The sequence below is a fragment of the Rhyacophila brunnea genome, unplaced genomic scaffold (assembly GCF_057557595.1).
Source record: "Rhyacophila brunnea isolate RB1 unplaced genomic scaffold, BYU_Rbru_1.0 scaffold_4, whole genome shotgun sequence".
Lineage (NCBI taxonomy): Eukaryota > Metazoa > Arthropoda > Insecta > Trichoptera > Rhyacophilidae > Rhyacophila > Rhyacophila brunnea.
The window spans coordinates 24,235,562-24,258,311 of record NW_028233068.1 but is presented as its reverse complement, the minus strand read 5'-3'; the positions used below and the strand labels follow the sequence as shown (position 1 = coordinate 24,258,311).

At 36.0% G+C, this 22,750-nt stretch overlaps 1 protein-coding gene across 1 annotated transcript in view; it reads left to right on the top strand.

The window, feature by feature from the left end:
* The first annotated feature begins 7,413 nt into the window (after positions 1–7,413).
* Positions 7,414–22,750, top strand: part of Zip99C (Zinc transporter Zip99C) — a 52,352-nt gene continuing 37,015 nt past the window's right edge. Inside the window, exon 1 of the mRNA XM_085953999.1 lies at positions 7,414–8,159. Coding sequence (XP_085810125.1) covers positions 7,955–8,159 — 205 coding nt within the window. The 5' untranslated portion in view covers positions 7,414–7,954. The remainder of the gene's footprint in view (positions 8,160–22,750) is intronic.

Below are 22,750 nucleotides of genomic sequence, written 5' to 3'. Positions count from 1 at the left end.
TCACCCGAATCCTTTGTGGAAAGCGGGCAGAGTTGGTTCAGACGAGGCGGAAGAAAATCCTCTCCGGTATAAGAGACACCTTCACCCGAGAGGCTCTTAACAAGATCCCACCTAGCGCCGAACACATCTTCAATAAAGATAAACTGGCGGTATTCCTAGAGAGAGGTGGGGGTCGTGAGAAGGTCTTCGATCAGACCACCAAAGTGGTTGACCAGGTCAGGGAGAGTCAACCTAGCACTTCGTCAGGTGGACGCAAGGACACCTTTCGGAGGCAGGGATATACGAGGAGGATAGCAGACCAGGTTAGGGGTGGCCTGCCGAAAGGCCCACGCCCATCCAACCGAGGTTTTCCCAGAGATAACCGAGGTGGTGCAAGGGGCACTTACCCAAGACGCAGGTGACCGGGTCTCCCTCACCACGTTCAAAGGGGGACGCCTCCAGCATTTCCAGGAAATCTGGCAGGCCAAGGGTGCACCACCACCATTATTAAAAATAATAACGGGAGCCCGTATTCCGTTTATAAAGAAACCCCCTCTAATAATGCCTTCCGTGCAATTCCAGAAGGATTTCCAAACGCGACAATCGCCGGAGATCACTTCACAAATCGCGGAACTGAAGGAATCGGGAGTATTGGAATTGGCAGAACCATCTCCAAGCTTCCTCTCAACCCTGTTCCTAGTAAGGAAGCAAGACGGCAGTCAACGACCCGTCTTCAACCTAAAACGCCTAAACGGTTTCCTACAACCAAGGCCGTTCAAACTGTTCCACCACTTCAAGGTCCCAACATTCCTGCAAAGGGAAGACTGGTTAGTAAAAATAGACCTAAGCCAAGCGTACCTACATGTACCTATAGCTATACAACATCGCCGATTTCTTCGGCTAGTTTACCAAGGAGAACTCCTTCAATTCACGTGCCTTCCATTCGGACTGTCAGCAGCACCAAGACTGTTTGCCTCGTTAACAAACTGGGTGGCCGAACACCTCCGGGGAAAGGGTATGAGAATCGTCACTTACTTAGACGACTTTCTGATGGCAAATCAGTCCAGAGAGATTCTCCTGTCGCAACTGACTTATATGATAGATTTCATGCAAGCTCTAGGCTGGATAATCAACAAGAAAAAATCTTGTCTGATTCCAAGCCAACAGCGGGAGTTCTTGGGTATCACGTGGGATACTCACAACAATCGGAAATATCTATCAACAGAGAAGTGCACATCACTTCGTCACCACCTGCAATTGCAGATCCAAAAAGGCAGTTGGTCGCTCAGGCAGGCCCAACGCCTCCTCGGGCGACTCAACTTTGCAACCTTCGTCACTCCACAGGGGAGGTTGCATTGCCGACGTCTACAACGTACGAGCGCTCAATTATCGAGGAGCCACCCTCACAAATCAGCATCGATTCCTCCACAAGCTCGAGAGGACATCATGTGGTGGATTCGAGCGGTGGGCTCCTCAGGAAAGATTCACAGGGCAACCTACAATCACTTCCTCACCACAGACGCAGCCGATTCAGGCTGGGGAGCGCAGTTAGACGAGTACCACCTATCAGGTACATGGACAAAACGCCAATCCACGTGGCACTCCAACCGAAAAGAGCTGTTTGCGGTACTTTCAGCCATACAACTCCGGGAACAAACGCTCAGGGGATCAGAATTACTCCTACAAACCGACAACAAAACAGTGGTGGCCTATATCAACAACGAAGGGGGCACAAAGTCCGCAAGCCTACTAAGTCTTTGCCGACAGATCCTGGAAATCGCCAACCAGGCCAGTATATCATTGACTGCACAATACCTTCCAGGAAAATACAACTGCGTGGCAGACCATCTCTCACGCAGCAAAATTATCCCAGAATGGCACCTAGTTATGGCGGCTACAGCTCCCCTATTTCAAAGATGGGGACTCCCAGACGTAGACCTGTTCGCGTCCAACACAGCCCATGCTGTCGCAACCTATGTCTCACGAAATCCGAACGATGCTCTTGCACTGTTCCACGATGCCTTCAGTCGACAGTGGGACTTCAAACTAGCCTGGATATTCCCGCCACCGAATCTAATTCCACAAGTATTGGCACACCTGAACATGGCAAGGGGAAAATATTTACTAGTGGCCCCATGGTGGAAGAAGTGTTTTTGGAGCGCAGACCTACAGCAGAGATCACTGGAACCCCCCTACCCGATCCCGCACTTGGAGTCATTTCTAGTGGATACAGTGACAAACCATCCACCTCCACAAGTCCGGGACCTATCACTCCAGTTATGGATAATTTTGGGTGGGCAGAGTTAGTTTCTAGCTGGTCGGTAGAGGACAGATCACTTCTCACTTCTGGCTGGCGACCATCCACTTTGAAGACTTATAGACCGGCATGGGACAAATGGAAGACATGGTGCATGGCCAATACGATAAGCTATAATACCCCCGAGCCGATTGAAGTGGCTAGATACCTGGGTCACTTATACAATAAGGAAGGTCTTTGATATAACACTATTCTTGTACATAAGTCAGCCATAGCTACCTTTTGCAAACCTATGATCAGTAAAGACATCAGCAGTAACATAGTAGTGCGTCATATGTTAAAAACCATATCCACCCGCAAGACTAGACCTACAAAACCACCGATTTGGGATCCTAGAATAATCGTGGACTACCTCAAGAAAACAACACCACTAGTATACAACCTATATGAGGTTTCACGCAGAACAGCTATACTATTATTACTCACATCGGGACGACGGGTTCATGACCTTACCCTACTCAGTATAGTGGATAATGGCCTAGTCGATAATGGCGACCATATAATTCTATGGCCAGTGTTTGGTTCCAAGACGGACACATCAAGGCACCGCCAATCTGGATGGAAATTAAGCGCTTCCAGTTGCCAAAACATCGATCCAGTTTTTTGGCTACGAAAACTTATCTGCGTTTCCAATGAGAGAAGAGAAGAGGGTGATAATATTCCGGCATTATTTATCTCGTCAAGAGGCCCCCCAAAACCTGCGACTCGAGCAGTCATTGGAAATTGGGTGAAGTCAGTACTCGCTGATGCAGGGGTACAGGAATCACCAGGCAGTACTCGATCAGCAGTCGCCTCTCTAAATTGGTTAGAGAACTACCCCATAGATGACATCCTGCAGAGAGGTAATTGGCGCCAAGAAGCTACTTTTAAGACATTTTACCAGAGACCGATAGACACACAGACTTCTACAGCGGGGGAACAAAATATGTTGACCTCTCTATTCAGCCCGGTACACTGAGCCTAAAAGCAAGGAGATGTTATACCTAATTCTCATGTTAGGTTCATCCACCTTCAGTGCTCGAAATGGAAAATTTCACGAACAGGAACGCTGTATAATTTTCCGAAACTAAGTACTTATGCTAATCCTTTCTTTACTTACGTACTTTTGATATAAAAATGCAACAATAAACTTTAAACTTCTTACGTGGATCTATATTGGGCAGGTTGGTAAGGATTGTCAGCGCCGCAGGCGAAATAATCTTGTTTTAACAAAGTATACCGTCAAAAATTGTATTATTCTTTATTCTTACTTTATCTACCACTATAACCAGTGCATGATACCTCTACCACCACTCGTCACTGATTATAACTTATATTACTGTCTCATTTGGGATAGATAAGTTTGTAATTATTTAGTCATAACAAACAACATATCCACATAAGTACCTTATAGATTCAAATTAAAAATTTATTTATGTACTTATAGAAAATTTTACGAATTCCATTTAAATACGAGCACAGAATATCAAACATCAAGAAATAGTATTAGAAAAAACAGTAAGTGCCTACCTATACTAAGAATTTATAAAACAACGTTCACATAAACTCGTTCTCACGCAGGTGGAATATACGATCATCCGAAGCAATTTGGTTGAATATAGTTATTTCCTGCCCAATTATCATTAGCAATTATTGCACCTTGGCAGAACAAACAACTTAGATTATCAAAAAAGTTATAAAATAATATATAATAAAATCAATACTAAGTACCAATAATGGCAGAGTTCTCATTTGTACTGGGTAGATATAAGTTGGAAAAAAGTACGTAGCCTAAATACCTAGTTCTCTTTTAACTTTCAGAATACAGTATGTAAGCATACGTCTTGAGAAATCAATCGGATAAAACCATGGATAGTGTCCACTATCCACACAGCTTTAAAGGATTCTCAATGATTTATTTTGAACCTTCTCCACTATAAGGGGGCATAAGGCCGTACCTTCATCTAATAAAAGTTTCAAGTCATCCAAACAACGTAAACATAGCATTATTTGTAATTAAATTACCAATGGTGTGTCATTTTCATTTATATAAGATAAAACATGACGGAAGGTGAAACTCAGGTTGCTAAGCGCGATTCTTATAAAATAATATAAAATTGTCATTAATTAGTACCTACTATATTCAACATTATAAGGACTTATATTGTATTGTATGCATGTTATGTTACAATGGTGATGCTTTGGTTACCATTATTGTAATATACATCTACCACCGTATTTATTTAATAATCTATGACTAACACCACCTAAAATAATTAGATGTCCGCACTGGACACATAGGTACCTAATTTTTTAGTACCTACTTATTCTAAACGATTCAATCTATGTTGTCTGTCCTTCCCTACTCACATTATTATTGCCATGGAAATGATAATAGGTACCTACATACAATACAGATATTATGATAGTCGTACATTTTTATTGAAAGATATTCCTATTTTTTTTAAACAAATTTACAAACAAAAATTAAGTAAAAGTTCTCTACACACTACCAATGTATTATTTCTATTATTTTTAAAGTCACAAGCTACAATGCATGTAATAATAATTGTAATACAATAGGAACGTCCCAAATAAATAAACTCTGCAGAAGGCTATTCAATATTTTTTCTGCCCAAACCGTCAATGGCCCAAACACATTTTTGTAGAAAACTTCATTCAATATTTATTGTAAAAATTGGGGTTTACGACTTATCATAAATATTTTTTTAACACGAGTCATGTTGTTGAGATGATAATAATTATTGAATCACAGAACAGATGTTGCCACTGTATTGTCCACCGGAAAGAATTCCTAATGTTTTAGCAGATTTACACGAAGTACCTACTACGTAGCCTTCATTATTTTTATAAATATCCACAAAATTATCAAATTGTGCGTGTGGCCAGAATTATCTTAAATCAGTTTGGATACCAGCGACAATAGTATATAGGTATATATTATGTAATAATATAATTATGTGAAAATTGCGAATTTGTATCCCACAGGAAAGCACTTATTAAAAACGATAATTGTAAGGGTGATTATCCACCTAGTGTTACGAATAAAAAGCGAATTTAACATAATAGACTTTTTAAAATATTATATTATAAAGCCTATTATAAGGACAGTATTCATCCACAGGTAATTAATAAATAAATGTCAAAGGTTAAAAATCCTCCTCCTGTAAAATAGTATTTTGGTTAATTCGCCCTTTTTACAATACACCGATGATAATTATAAAGGTATTCGTATTGCCTGCTGAGAATTTTAACCAATTTTTAAGAGAACAAATTGTTATTAAAAATATGTTCAACACAAAGTTAAAATTAAAACACAAAACTTACCAGAAGCAACAAAATTCACTTACAAAAAAGTATACTCATCATGACCTATGGCAAATAAATGAATGAATATAGTAGTTATATCACAAGATTTATTGTACTATAGTCGCAATTCAACAATAATTTAAATTACAAAACAAATGTAAACATCGTAAAAATAGGGGTTTACGACACGTCATAAACTTTTTTTAACAAAAGTCAATTGTTGAGATGAATACCATCTGTTGCCATTTCAATGGTTATTGGAGTGAATTCCTAATGTTATGTGGTTTTAGCAGATTTACACGAATTACCTACTACTTTATTATACCTTCATTATTTTTATAAATAACCACTCAATATCATTTTTTAAATGATCAAATTGTGTAGGTATGTGGCCAGCGTTACGTTACCTGCGACAAAATATTTTTCAATAGTTTCGGTTAACACGTTTCGCCTGATGACATTTTTGACCATCTTTTAGGAGAACAATTTTTTATTAAAAAATCAAGTTAAACACACAGTTAAAATTAAAACACAAAACTTACTAGAATGTAGCAAAAAAAAACACCAAACTAATAATATAAACAATTTTGTTTAGAAACGTATTTATATCTTAAATAATACAAAATATTTTAAAAGGCAACTAATAGGAATATTATAGCGGATTTGCACGAGTCAAATTATCAAACTTTTTTATATTAATTTATTTAACCACCGAAAACACAATTCATTCACCCGAAAATAAATAGCGAAGTAATAATTTTTGTCACTCCGAATAAAATAATATAATAAATTAGTAGGTAAGTAAATGAACAATGCGTAATAGTCAAAGGCAAGATTGTATTGAGATTTGAAATGTTTCGTCCTTTAGAAATTTTTAAACAATGTATACTTTATTTTTTAAGAGTTTTCAAATAGTGTCAGCAAGGCACATTTTTTGGGTAATAAAGTAATTTACGCTTGCAGCTGGTTGTTTCTTGTTATTTAGACAATGCATTTAGGCATGGACATATCGACACAAAATAAGAAGGTTGAAAGAAATTTAGGGATGTCATAATTTTTATTTTTAACCCTTGCACGCCCGGCATAACATAACTTCGTTAATTTTTAATTTTGAGAAAAACTTTAAAAGATACATTCATATATAATTATCTCAATCTAACGAACCGCAACGCAATTTTAAATGAATCCACGAGCCGGAACGGTATATTTTGGAATTCCACGAACCACAACGGCGCTCCGGTGCGTTCCTGTCCATTCCGAGCGCTGTCCACCTTATCTTGCAGGATCTATCTTGCTTTACCAGGTGATAACAAACAGATATCTCAAGGGACTTCAGAGTCAATAGCGAATAATGAAAGGAGTTTTACCTACCATTAAAACTCTTATTATTCTTGTTGACTCTGAAGTCCAGAGAACACCTACCTGGTTTCCTTGAGACATATCAAATTGAATACCAAAGACAAAGCACGCCGCGATACAAGCGTCAGTCCTGCCAGCCGGTAAAAAACAAGATGAACAACCAGAGAGGTAAATAATCGAGAAGAAAAGGGGGTAAAAAGGGGCCAGCGCAGAAGAACACAAGGCAAAAATACGATCAACATCTCAAGGGACTTCAGAGTCAACAAGAATAATAAGAGTTTTAATGGTAGGTAAAACTCCTTTCATTAATTCTTGCTTCAAAAATGCACGCCATTTAATATTATGCTACAAGAAAATATTTGTCGACGAATAACTGCGCTGTCATTTTTGTGCACAAACGGAACATGCCCGCAGCAGCGTCGAGCTTTGAGCGAGATGTAAACAACATTTTGTAAAAGCATTGCATCACAGTCAGATGTTTCATGTTGACGTTTGTGATAGAAGCGTTGTGCGCTAGTCGTATTATCTTGTGAAACTGATTTGACAAAGAGAACATTACATCGTCGACTGGCTCGATCTCAGTGTAGATTAGCTAGTCCGATATCGATAAGAAAAATAACAGTTCTGTTGTAAATCAGTGAAAAGAGTTTCATTGTTAATATTACTGTCAACCGTCGCGCTGTTCGAGTTCTTTTCACTACCGCGTATATGTTTACGAAAACATCTGGCAAAATCATCATAGGCATTCGTTTACGAATCTCATTATTCAAGTCTATATAATACCTATATTGTTAATTAAAGAGTGAACTATTCTGGTAATATTATTTGCAATGTGTAGCAAAAGCATTGTGACTTGTTTTTAATACAGCGTATTTGGTGATATATTTGTGTTTTCATGCATAACAATCAACCTTGAACCTAGAATTTGTTAGTGACTGTGTCAAACGTATTATTAATTATATTTTGAATATTATATTATAATCTGTAAATATGGCTAATCTTACTGAAGATGGACTGTCGTATGTGTACAATGAAATCGTGAAAATCGTCCCTGACAGTTTTATGTTGTATGCCAGCGACTTTGAATACCACCCTTGGTTATTTGCATTTTTTGGATCTCTGCTCGTTGGGCTCAGCGGAATATTGCCACTCCTCATAATACCGATTGATGACAAAGAAGGAGATGTTAATAGCGGTGAGTGACATATTTTTTCATTTAACAATATTCTAACATTTACTCAATATACCTACTTACATATTTTTAGGTTAGAATTAGAATAAGTGGGTAGAATAATTACTCATGATATAGGTACCTACATAATAATATGATTTATGGATAAAATTTATCAGGATCATTTTTAATGATCAACGAACAAAAATCGATGTTAGTCACTTTCTCAATCAATTAGGTCCATACTCTGGGTCCTAACACACAGTGAAAAACAACATGTAAATTTTGCTACACCCGGAATTCGAACCGCTCGGTAGCGTAGCCGCTCGGATGACATCTAACCATATCGAAACATTCCAAACTTTATGTTTAAAAAAATTTAAAAAAAATCTTTGCTATATTTACTAAGTACGAGTATTTAGATTATAGAAAAAATATACGAGTAGTAGAAAAAAAGATAATAAGAAAACTTCGATAATATTATTACGATTGACTGTGTTGGAAAAAACCATTATAATATTCATCGTTTAATTTGTGTGTGTAAATGGTCGCTCGCCTCTTCAGCTCGATGTTCATAAAGCCGCGTTGACACGATCCAAGTTGACTTGGACCGAGCGCACTCGTATGAGACATCTTCATACTAATTTATTATTCCTATCCAAGCTAGCTTGGATGAGTAGGAAGCGGTCCAAGTAGCTTGGATAGGAGTAATTTGTATGAAGATGTCCCGTACGAGTGCGCTTGGATGGCGCTCGGTCCAAGTGTACTTGGATCGTACTTGGACCGTGTCAACGCAGCTTAATGCTCGTTGAACGAAACTTATAATAGGTACCTAGGTAATAGCAGAGCTAGCTGGCGATAGCCAGGGTCGTTTTGCGCCCTAATCATAGACTATAGATACATCGTCCTAATCAAATAGTCTTGGATTGTAATACAATTATGAAATAAATCTAATAATCATGATACAAGTTTATGTAGTAGGTAACAGTGGCGAAGGGTGGAGGTAGGCTGGATCCTACATAAATAGTGCACATTAAACTTTCTCACACGAACGAGTCGAACGTATTTGTTTCCATTGAACTAAGTACTACAATATTGTGTAGACTGTAGATAGTGTTTGTTAGTTTTTAAAATTTAATTAAACCCTGTCTAATCCAAGCCATAGTAGATAAGTAATACCCAAAAAATAGTTTATTTATAAAATATCTAAAATTATGACATAACTTGATATTTTATAGATAGAAGAATATTTTTTTTTATAGATTATGGTTTGGTTAGACAGGGCTTAATGAATTTAAAAAAAACTAACCACACCACCTGTAATAACATCGCACCGTGAGTGTAAAACCAACGTATGTGCAAATTACATAGTTTGGAGATATAAGGGTTTGAAGTTTTCATTTGGTCAGGATAAATAGAGTTTCTAAAATAAAACCATAATATTTGGTGTATGTATACATTATGACATGTTCTTTTATTAATTTCATTTTTTTTCATATAAATCCATCAAGATTACAAGTTTTAGCAGTTGCTATGGTTTTACACTTTCATGATGCATAGAAAATGTTGATATTTCGCAGTTACCTGAATTGCAGTAAGATTTTTATTGGGAACTTTGGTAATACCATTATAATATAATATATTATATTATTATTAAATAAATCAAGAATGATATTTACCTATAATATTTTGATATTTTAAGCTTACTAACTATAATTTATTAAAATAGATGCATACAATTTTAAACCAAAATAAAAATAGCAAATTACAATAATTATAATGTTTTTATAATTAATTTTATCGACGTCAATTATTATCTGAATCTGTATTTAAATGTGTAGATGAAGGTTTTTTTTTATAAAAATTGTGGTGTATTTCTGGTATCACTTTTGATGAACATAGGGAAATCAAGTCATTTAATTTTGCTTCGGAGATCCGAGGTGGTTTTATAAATGCTTTGTGTAGTTGAGGTTGTACTGATTGACGTCCGCCCTGACGTTTTCTAATATTTATTATATCAAACACTTCTGTTTCATACTTGCAATAAGGGTTATTACAGGCAATAAGGATTGTTTTTCCTCACTTCAATAACGCGAATGTCTACCCAACTAACCTTTTTACTATTTTCGTTGAGTTGAAAATTATTGCCCATTTCATTTGCTAACTTGTGAAAATCAAAAATCTCGTCAGTGCCAATTTCCAGTGATTCACTGGAATCCACTGTATTGGTATATAAATTGGACCTGACTTCAAGACTATTTTTTTGTATCTCTATGCAAGAGTGTTATAGAGTCACCCTTGTTCTAGGTGTGTCCTACGACCAAAAAGTTGTGTGTGATTTTTGGGATATTAAAATTCTGGACGGCGTATAAATACATTGCTGTAATAAATTAATTTTTATTCTGTCCGGCACAATTATCCGAATAAAAAATTACTTCCTTCCCAATTGATTGGTCTTCCAAAAATTTTACAACATAAGAACCAATTGCATTGGCCCCTTTGTTTGTAGTCCCTTCATGCTAAACAAAACAGTAACCATTTTTATTATTAATGTGTGTAAGATGGTAAAATTATAGGTTGAAAGCTTTCTTTTATAATATAGCACTGATATCTGGGCATTTGGTGTAGATAATATGGCCTGCAGATTATAACAACATACTATTTTATTCGTCTTTCGCCTTCTGTGTTCTCAATAATTGTTTATTTTTTTTGATGAATGTCATATATTATTTAACTTGAATTATATTTTTCTCTTCGCTACTGCAATTTTTATATTTTTCACAAAAGTCACATAGGTCCTTGTTTGGTTGAAAAAAGCCTATATTATAATGGGTATTGTTCCTCTTGCAAACCAGCAGCATCCTTATCTATATCCAACATGGGTTCTTCAGCATCAGAAAATGTACTTGTCACATTTTTGAAAATCTGTAACATTGCAAAAACAAAAATATCATAGATCTGATTGATATACTGTTGTGTTAATTGAAAGAGTTTATTATTATAGGTGCATAAAATAAATACATAGGTACATAAGATAAGTCGATAATAATAAGTTTCATAACAATAATAATATTAAGGTTAGTTTTGTATATCATTTTAGTATAATATTTTATCACAAAGTCTTACCTTTTTAGAAGTTTTTCAGCTTTTAAAGCTAACTCCACCATCATTCGAATCCTTAAACTCATATTTGATAAAAAAAAAATACACTGCACTACATTACTTGAATCAAAGGAAACAATAATGTGTTGTAGAATACGTCTGGATGCGTTATCAAAGTCTTAACACTGAATCATTTCAATAATTGCCTGCTATCACAATAATAAAAACAATGCCACATTGCATACACCAAAAGAATGCGTCTGATGCTCGGGTTTCACAATTAGTCATGGATAATCATTTGCAGATACTATGGTTTTACATTAACAATGGAAGTAAATCTTTGTATTGTAAAACCCAAATATCTGTCTTTTTTAATGAAAATTTTTAAGTTTGCAGTAACTTCAATTTTACATTATCAAGTTTATGACTATAACAGTTGTTTTGCATTTAAATCTCGAAATTGAAAAATTTGCACTTGCTATGGTTTTACACTCACGGTGCGACATGTATTCTTAATTCAACGAAAACAAATAAGTATTACTAAAAAAATGTGCACTGTTTTTGTCAGATCGCCCATAGCATACCTACCTAAATTATTATGGTTTGGTTATACAGAGTTTAATTATTGAATTAAAAAAACCAACCCGCACCATTTGCAAATTATATTATTAGTTCAATGAAAACAAATAAGTATGACTGACAAATTTTGTGTGCACTATTTATGTTCAATCATGACAGTCTACCTCTACATCTCGCCACTGGTAGGTGCCTAGTTTGGATGAAGTGGCGGTTTTTCCATTGCGACAGATTTTCACATGATTTAATCGAAACGAGGATAGTCGTATTCGAATGGAACCGGAACAGAGCTTTGAGAACCCCTTAATTGTTTTGCAACCTGAAACCTTACAATCACGAACTGGAAGCCCTTAAAACTATCAAGCTTCCAGAGGTCCCATTGTTCTATAATTTTTTTTTATCAATCACCTAAGTATGGTGCAGTTATTATTATATTAACGTTCTGACCAGGGAACATAGAATTAATAGGAACTGAAATACCTAACGGGTGTGGAGTAACAGGCAACCGATCTCGAGTGTGGAAGAATATGGGATAAACTTAAACACGTGTCAAGAATACGTCATTCTAAATTTGTCCTTCGTTCTGACAACTGCTCTCGGTTTACACATTCAATATTAGTGTATTTGAAGGTTGGAACACACACTAATGTACGTCTATATTGTGTGTTTCATTTTCGTAGTACACTGACACATTCCAAAACCTGCTTCCAAATGTAGTGTATTGTGGTACGAGGGTGGGTCAATAATTCCTTAGAAAAAAGCATTAAAACAGTTTTTATTTTTGTATTTTTTTTTATTTCTCAACATAATCTCCTTGGAGCTCAATACACTTGGTTAGACGTTTCTCAATTTTTTTTAAACCGTCAGAAAAATAATTTTTCGGAAGGTCCTCAAAATAAGCATTTGTCCGATCGATGACTTCTTCATTTGCAAAAAAACCTTGTCCACTTAGCCATTTTTTTAAGTTTGGGAAAAGGAAAAAGTCACTAGGGGCTAAATCTGGCGAATACGGTGGGTGGTCGACCAATTCGAACTTCAATTCTTCAATTTTAGCCATTGATCGTAAACATGTGTGAACACGGGCATTGTCCTGATGAAAGAGGATTTTTTTCCTGTTTAAATGAGGCCATTTTTCTTCAATTTCGTTTTTTAGCTGGTCCAATAAAGATGCATAATAATCCCCTGTTATTGTTTTTCCTTTTTCCAAATAGTCAACGAAAATAATTTCACGTGCATCCCAAAATACAGTAGCCATAACCTTACCAGCTGATTTTACAGTTTTCGCCTTCTTTGGACATGGTTTGTCTTCGCAATCCACTGCTTTGACTGTTCTTTCGTCTCGGGAGTATAGTGGTGTATCCATGTTTCATCTACAGTCACAAAGCGACGAAAAAATTCATCCGGATTGCGTTGCATGAGCGACAACAGGGCTTTAGAGGCCACCACCCTATTGCGTTTATTGTCGACTGTGAGCAAACGCGGCACCCATCTTGCAGAAATATTTTTCATGCCCAATTTGTCATGTAAAATAGAAATGACGCTACCTTTTGAGATCCCTGTAACCTCAATTATCTCACTCAACTTTAATCTTCGGTCACTTAACACCATATCGTGGATTTTATTGATCATTTCTGGTGTAGTCACCTCTACAGGACGTCCTGAGCGTGGTTCATCCTTTGTTGATGTACGACCACGTTTAAATTCATTTAACCAGTTATAAATAGTTGCAAGTGAAGGAGCAGATATGCCGTGAACTAAAACCAACTCATTTTTTATTTCCTTTGCTGTTAACCCTTTTATATTAAAATGTTTAATAACAGCTCTAAACTCAATTTTCTCCATTTTCCATTTTTCCATTTTCCACAAGCAATTTTTTTTTTAAATGTACGAAAAACACACAACAACCCGACCAATCTGATTGAAACTTCGCAGCATACTGAATCGGTAGTGCCGCTGCATGAAAACAAACCGCTTACAGTACTAGTCGCGCCACTTGTCGGCTTTTCTAAGGACTTATTGACCCACCCTCGTATAGCTGAATTCTATTTATTAATCTGTTCTGTGGTTCTGACGTATTGTTTTACAGAATTTATTTTTACTAATGTGATTGAATATCTACACGTAAGTATATGATGTTCGTATGCCCCACCCTGTAATTATGAAGTTAAACTAAAATATTCACAATATACTTAGAGCTAGGTTTTTAAAGCTTAGCTTAAAGTAAGTAAGCTCATTGATTTTTTTTAAAGAACCGGAGCCAGAGTTCAGATTTTTCATTTTGATGGATCCGCACCCCAGAACCGAATCTTAAAAAAGGGGTTCAAACAGCTCTGGACAGTGGACATGCTACATGGTACCTACATACACTGTTATGACGTATGAATTCGTTATATCATTATTATTATAGCCATGCGAAATCTCTTCCATAATTTTCTAACTTTCACTCGTGAGTCGTGACTCAACAAGCGAGGCGATTGAAACTTTTTATTATTTTTGTCTGTCAAAAAAAAATACTCGAGTAATTTTATCTTTACCCAACTGACGTACTGAATTATCATTTTCATATCATAATATAATATGAATCCTCTTAATTTCATACACACGATGTTTTTAGTTGATAATCCAATCACACAGCTGTTTAGGTTGTTATCAGCACATTGCTTACCCAAGGCATATGAACAGAAACAACAAACTGATACAATTTTCGTTTTACATTATGTAAATTAAATGGTTTTATAAGTTGGATTATCTTCTATCGGTAAGTTATTATTTATAATATTATAAAACATTGTCTATAAGTATGTACATATATATAATATATAAGTAACTATGTCGGTATAAGTAGTTAGTTTAAGTCATGGCCCCCGCAAGGGGGGGCTAACAGGGCTCTAGCCTAGGGGCCCGGGCTGGGGAGGGGCCCGACGTGACGAGTCGACCAGATGAGTGAGATAAACGGGAATGGGACGATTTGGCACCGCGAACTGGCCTCCGCCGATTGGCCTCCGGTAATTGGCCGCCGGTACAATCGGACGCCGGCCCAATTGGACGCCGACCCATTCGCCGGATTCCGGCTTTCGGGATTTCGGCCATTCGGGATTTCGGCCTTCGGGATTCGTCCGGCACCCAGTACCTAAGTAGTTTATCAATCAAACTACTGAAACATTTATACTTAGCAGATAACTTACTTAATATTTTGTTTGTAATTTCATACTATCTTAAAAATAAATACGCATTTATGCATAATAATATACATGTTTAAGCTTTATTATAATATTAAGTCGATAAAATGCTGAAATATAATGTAATTTTCATTCTAACATCTAACATTATTTTTAATATTTGTTGTAAATATAAATAAGTACCCATGAATAGACAATACATTAATTGATTATGCACATTTTTAAGTTTTAGCGAGGCAAAAATTATTTTCTTTTAATAAACATATAAGAAGCATATTAAACTGACTTGCTTATTTACTCCAACAAATCGTAACGTACGTCTATTCCTTTGCGCATTTAATTCAACTGTGCGGCGTCCAATCTCCCGGAGGCCAATTGGGTCGGCGTCCAATTGGGCCGGCGTCCGATTGTACCGGCGGCCAATTACCGGAGGCCAATCGGAGGAGGCCAGTTCGCGGTGCCAAATCGTCCTAGACCCGAGATAAACACAGACCACAAATTTGCTATAATAGTAAAAAAAAGTCGCCTGCGCCGCTATTTTACTTCAATAGTTATTAATATTTAAAATATTTGATTGTACGATGCAATTTTTAAGTGTGTGCCGATACTTGACGACTGCATAATTCAAATGGATGCAGGTATATATTAAAAATACAAAAAATTGCTAAAAATACACCTTAATTTTACCGCGTAGGTACACCATGGAAAACGCTAATGTAGCGCGTCACGCTGCTTTTACCCGCCAACGCCAAACATCCTAGGCTGGGGGCCCGCTTCAGGATGTGGGGGCCATGGTTTAAGTATGTACTTGCTAAATGATAACCACCAAGTATTGTGTACCTACTGTGTCCTGTACTTAGTAAGTAAGGTATGCCTATAATGTATATTACATTTTCCTCTTGCTTCTTTTCGACCGTTCCCTCATGGCTGAGGATCGCGGCTATTCTGAAACGCAGTCATTTATAATGTAAGTCATGTGTAAGCTTCTTCACATGGTTGCTGCAGCGCGCTGGCGCTCTACTCCTGCTTCGTCTTCCCTGAAGGCTACCAAAATTACCCGCCCCCCAGATTTTCCCGGCCACGACACACTGTTTCATAAAAGCTTGATACTTATGTGTAAATACACCAAAGTAGGTAGGTTGGTACATCTTAGTAACCAGCCAAATTTTTATGTTACATTAAACTAAAATTCTATAATTCAATAATTCCATTTTTAAATGCAAGATCAATATGGTGCGTTATCAATGTATCAAAATATGTGTCGTAAATACATCAGTATGATTTAATTATTGTCTTTTTTAAGTTTTCAAACAGTTTTGTTAGAAAGATAAATTTATTAAACATATTTTTTTACCAAACAATTGTTTGTAATGGGTTTTACCACGTAAGGATGAGTTAGGTATGTATTGAATTTAAATTAAGTACCAAACGGTCATTTTAAACTGTTGCCGGTATGTAATGCTGTAATACATTTTCACAACCATGAAAGTAAGTAGGTACAATTACTTAGGAGCATATTTTTAAGTAAATTTTTGTGACTTCTCTGAGTGGGGGTTATATTGCAAGACTTTTTACGAGAAGCCATTGCTAGTCACTCCCCCAACCCATTGGGTCCTTCCTCTGGATTCAATATAATAATACTGAACAAAATAACATGTGGAGGGATACGAACATTCATTTACGAATTTACAGGCGCTACTCCACCGTGGGACCTACGTACGTAAGTGAGTAATTACCGACATATCAAATAGCGTTTCAAATCTCTGTCGCGTGTGGATGAACCCACTTACTGGCAACGTATTGACCTTTCCAATGTCGTCACTCGTTGGACATCGCTTATTATAATTTATACAGCATCTTCTCTTGCTGCAATCAGAATATTTCATTCACATCGAGTATCAAAATACATTTCCTGGGCATACAAGTAGGTATACAAGATCAATATTTTCATCAATCCATAAAGCATAAATAAACGACCTTTCAATTTATCCGTGTAAAATGTAAATGGTATAAACCAGTATAGGTACTGATAACTCATCCTAGCTGGATCCAAGATTAGGGTGCTCAGAAGACCTTCATTTTTGGGATTTTAGTGGTGGGGCATGTAACATAATGTATTAAAACACAGATTATAATAATATCGTCCGCGCGGATATGTTTATTAATTTAATCAATTAAACAGGTGAGGTAAACCCTAATTATTGTAGTTTAACGATTTGATTACGGTAGATGAATGGTTATTGAGGCATACGACGGAAAATGTTTGAATTACAGTAGTAACAAACAGCCTTTTGGCTCCGGATGAATACGGGTGGAATTGCAGGAGAAAGGGTTGAAATGTTTTTGGTTGTGGGTTGCTACAAAATGAACACTGATTAGTGATTATGCAAACGGTTTTATTGGGGCACACTAGAAATAACAAGATAGGTAAGTATAATATATTATGTTTGATATAAAATATATTGACAGCACGTGAGCGAGGAAAAGTGTTCAGTTAAGAACGTAAATCTTCTTGGTTTGACCGGGCGGTCGTTCGCGGCTTCGCGCGTCGGAACAATGAAATACATATTATTATTTCTCTCATTATACTGCGCGTGTGCAGGAGAGGAGTATGATCAAAAGGGCGTCTTGGTTTGGCGATTGAAAAGTATCCATACTAAAACACTTTCAAATATGAGGAATGAACTCTGTGAATCCAGGGTAACGTTAACCAAATGCGTGGCGAATTGGTTTATCATGACCGCACGCAGGCGGGACACGGATCCAGAGGGGTGCCGTCACAAAAAGAGGGTGTTAGTAAGCACCCAATGTTATGGAGGGGGGTTGATTAACCTTAGATTAGGTGTGCATTATTCACTTTTTTATTACTTCACTCGATTGTACACCGTACTTGTACTGTAAATTCGACTGAAACACGTCAACTCATTATCGCCGGAATCGCGCCACGTGTCTATTTACAATTTGTGTAATATTCTTCTCGAGAAAATTTTATTTTGTCGTGTATTCTCTTGGGCCGTACATTTAAATTTCCGCTCAATTACCGAATCTCGTCGACATTTTTTTTTTACTGTTTTTCGAATAACTGGGTTTTTGGCTACATTATGAGATATGGGTGCTGTTCAAAAACAATTTTTTATGTCGTGCGATAAAATACTGGAAGTCACAAATTGGTGTAGGTAATAATGTGATCTATCATTGTGATAGTGCATTAGCGGATTGCATTACGAATATTGCGAATGTCTGGACATGTTCATTTTTATAACAGCCTTCGCCATCTCCCGGCCTACAGTTTTAATACTAGATTATTACATATTATGTTGGTTATTTGATATTATATTCGTTGGTACATGGTTAACTCCTTCAGTGATGTCACCTGGATTTTACTACAAACGGATCGCGAAAAATGACTCTGGAAACCCAAATGAAGGGAGACATTCCAAAACAATTTATAATGGTGTAATGTAATGTATGAAATTTATAGTTAGGTAGTCTCTGTTGAAATCAGGGAATTTTGTTGGTAAGTTAACAAAAACAAATTACCTGTTGACAGATCATTCATAAAATTTTAAAACTGTTTATGAATGAAAATTCTGTATCTAATTTGAATAACCCAGCCTTCTATAATTTCGGTGAATAAATTGGTTGTCTATGTTGCAATACCTATTTATGTAAGTAGGTATAATGTAGCCACGGATTTTTTATACTGATACAGATTGCTACCACAAATTGATTATGAATATCGATTGTGTCTTGAGAGAATTAATGGTCATAGATGATGTAAGTACCTACCTAATAATATTATTGGCTATGTAAAACTCCTACTCTTCGTTCTGTCCGGCGAATTTGTGACGGGTCATACTGCGGTAATTGGTGTATTATATCAGTGGTCCCTAATCCCCGGTCCGCGGACTAGTACCGGTCCGTGGATCAAATGGTACCGGGCCGCCCAAGGAACATTAAACTATTTCCATTTTATTTACTGTGGTGTATTTCTCTCGGGTTTGTGCGACTTTCCATGGACGAGAGGTTAACCAGGAGCTAAGAGACGCCACATAAAGCCGCTATTGCCATTTTCGACATCCTATCTGTGTGAAGCGGGGTTTTCTGCAATGACAGCAACCAAAAGAAAACAACAGAATAAACTGGACATAAGCAACACACTTCGGGTGTCATTGTCTCATATTACCACCAGATGGAACCGTCTCGTTGCAAAGAAACAAGATCAGGGTTCTCATTGATTTACCGTTCTAGTGAGTTAAAATATTAAATCACTTTATATTATTTTTTTAGTGTAACTATATTTTATTATGAAGACATGTTTAAATACAACTAAATTAAAATTATTAAATCAAAACAATCTAAAATATAAACAATCAACGTCCCCCCTCAGCGGGCCGTGGTAAAATTAGCAAACGTTGACCGGTCCGCAGCGATAATAAGGTTGGGGACCACTGTATTATATGAATGCAGGTTGTAAGTAAACAATAATAAGGCCATCATAAATGACCATCCCACAGCCATATGGGTCTACCAAGCCTCGCTAATATAAAATTAAAAGTTGTAATAAATACGTTGCCGTTAATAGGTACCTGCCATTTTTAAAACTCGAATATGCGTTACAAATCAAATTGGAAAATTATTCGTATAATTACTGCTCAGTGAAATACTTTTCGAATAATAATTATTGTCCTTCGTTGTCAATGCTCTCCTGCGTTATTTGTAATGTGCACAAATGTGTCCTGCCACATTGTACTCGTAGGGGGTGTTATCGTACAATTTACCGAACACGCTGTGTCTGGGGGTTTTCTGGTCAGGGCTTTGAACCGGAACTGAACCGAAAACCGGAAAAACCGTTATTTTTGTCGGAACGAAAACCTCAATCGATCCGGAAAAAAAATCGTTGTTTTTCGGTTAAATATGCTGTTGTCTTTCATTTGAAACAAGGGTGTCAAATTCAAGATGTAAAGAAATCATGTGACGTATCTCGACATGATTTTAATAATTATTTATAATATATATATTATTTTAAAAATGTATGCCTACGGCCGTGCGGTGCAACAAAACCATTGGCTTCGGAGCGTGGTGCCGGGTTATCATACAAGTACCATAAAATGTTCTGAATTATAGTAGAAAATATACAACTAAAAACATTTAAAAAATAATCACTCGGAGCTGAACCGGAAAGAAAACCGAAACGAAAAAAAAATAACGGTTCGAAGCCCCGATTCTGGTATTGTGTCAATGCGATGGGTTCATATTTTATCGCAACATAGTAATTTATGGTACTTCATCTATACCAGCAGTTAAATTATATTGGAAGTAGATTGATCTCTCACGTACAACTGATAGGCCGATTAATTTATTATCGATCCAGATGCTTATCATTACATTGAATATTGTATATACATGAAGTGTTTAATTACTCTCGTAAACATGTAAAGCACCGAAAATCTTCAATTTATTGATATCGGTTATCTCAGGTGTTTTCAAAGGCTGTTTCATATATGTACATAGTTACTTCGTGTACTAAATCATTAACCAAGAGAATGCTATGCGAGATATCTTGTAGTGCAATTAAGTATTTTTTTTTCAATTTGTATTTATATCTAATTCCAGAAGAAAAATACGGGATTGCAATACCCGATAAGTCTTCTAGTCCATGTAAGTAAGTCCATGACATGTTGAAATGTGACATTCTTCGTCCGTAAAGTGTATTTTACTAAAATGTGCCAGACAGGATAAGAACATAGCTAGTTGGCCGAATAGATGTTAGATTTTCTAAACAATAAGTATTATCTAGAAATCAGCATTTAAAAAAAGTCATGTTTTCACGAGAGCAATTTTTGAAGCAGAATTTATAGTTTCGCAACAACTAAATACGTCACACAACGAACGATGAATGTATGTAGGAAATTCGGCAAATGGTAGATACATATTAGTATAATCAACGTGTCGATACCCCATCTGGCAATTTTTTGTGAATGACAATAATTGGCAACACTGATTATAATAATAGGTAAGTACATACTTAGATGCACCATAAATTATTATTTGTTGTTGACATACCTACTTGAGGTATAACAGGTCAGCGTGTTGATTTCGTAGGAAGTTGGTATAATATTCTGCTTTTTTATGAGAAAATTGAAACTATTTGCGATGTAAAAAATCGGTGTGTATACCTATGTACGTGCGTTAGTAGTTATACTTCTTTGGCGTAACATAACAAATAATTATTGTATTGAACCAAAACTCATCTTTGCCATACAGCGGTTATAATCGTTTCAGAAGTGCCCATGATGAATTAATAAAAAAAATCAAATTTTATTGGCGTGTTATGATGATTAAATTCATTTCGGTCTCAAGGGTGTTTTATCGATATAGGTACCGTCAGCAATAATATTATGTATGCGAATAAATAATATTATTGCAGAATGTACCTACTTTGGTAGAAAAAAATCTCAAAACCTATGTTTGAAAAATTTAGCAAACCGCTATTTCGACCATCTTTGCCTAAAGTGCTTAAACAGATGACTGTACAACTATTTTCGTTAGGTAACAATAATAATGCATTACAAATCAAAAGTAAAACATAGCCTATTTAATGGTTTAACTGAAACGTGATAAGTGATAAGTATTGGGTTTTGTGATGAAACATAATAATTATTATTGTCTTCAATTATTAGAAACCGCTAATAAATAAATTGACATGGGATATACGACAAATATTATATTATCCGAAACTGTAAAAATATGTATTTTGTGTATGAAGTGTCTAAATATTGTAAATTTACAACATACCACTGTTTGAATTATTTACCAACTCAACATTCACAAAATTTATTTATTTATTGATATATAATTTTACTCATAAATATAGCCTCAAATCTTGATATACAATCTTTTCAATGAAAAATAAATATACACTACAATATAAATAAAGTTTTATGAATATAAATTAACAGTGTGATAATAAATTGTGTTGCAACTTCCGTCACACGCCAAATGCGTTACATCGGCGCGCGCAATTTTGTCACACGCCAAAAATACACTCTGATCTGTTTTCCCAAACGCGCCTTAAGAAGTATAACTTCAAAAATGCTAGATTTAACGCTATACGCCAGATACGTATTTTGCAAGTTAGATTCTTATTAAAAAATGCCACGTTGGCAGCGTGTCGTGTCGTTTTCCTCGAAGCAAAACAAGCATTGTGTTTTTCGTAGGTAATGGTATTCAGTATTATATTATAATGTAGCTGTATCTAAGTGAATATATCACGTCTAATTAAAAAAAATGTATTATAGACTTACTTATTATTGATTAGATATATATTTATAATCTTTAGCCGCAAACCGTGTGGTCAATGATGGATTACTATTGTAATAACGGCCCAGTATTCCTTTATCGTTTATCCGTACTTAGTAGTCACAGTTCTAAGTCCGAAAACATAATGCTTTGTGACGACATAATAAATAGACATGCTTGATAAAATTGTCATCTGTCATTCACTATCAGCTATCACTAAATATCTCAGAAGCGATAGTTTTGCATTGTTATATTGGTGTAGGTTCCTAATTGGTGCCTATGTACCAAAATGGCGCTAGTGTAATTATGGTATCGATGGTAAAAATATTCATCATGGTACATATAAATATGTAACTAGTTTTCCTTGAAAACCGGTTTACTCACATAGGCATCCATGGCCTAGGAATATGTAACATTGCGTTATATTTCATAATAAATTAATTTATTATGTAGATA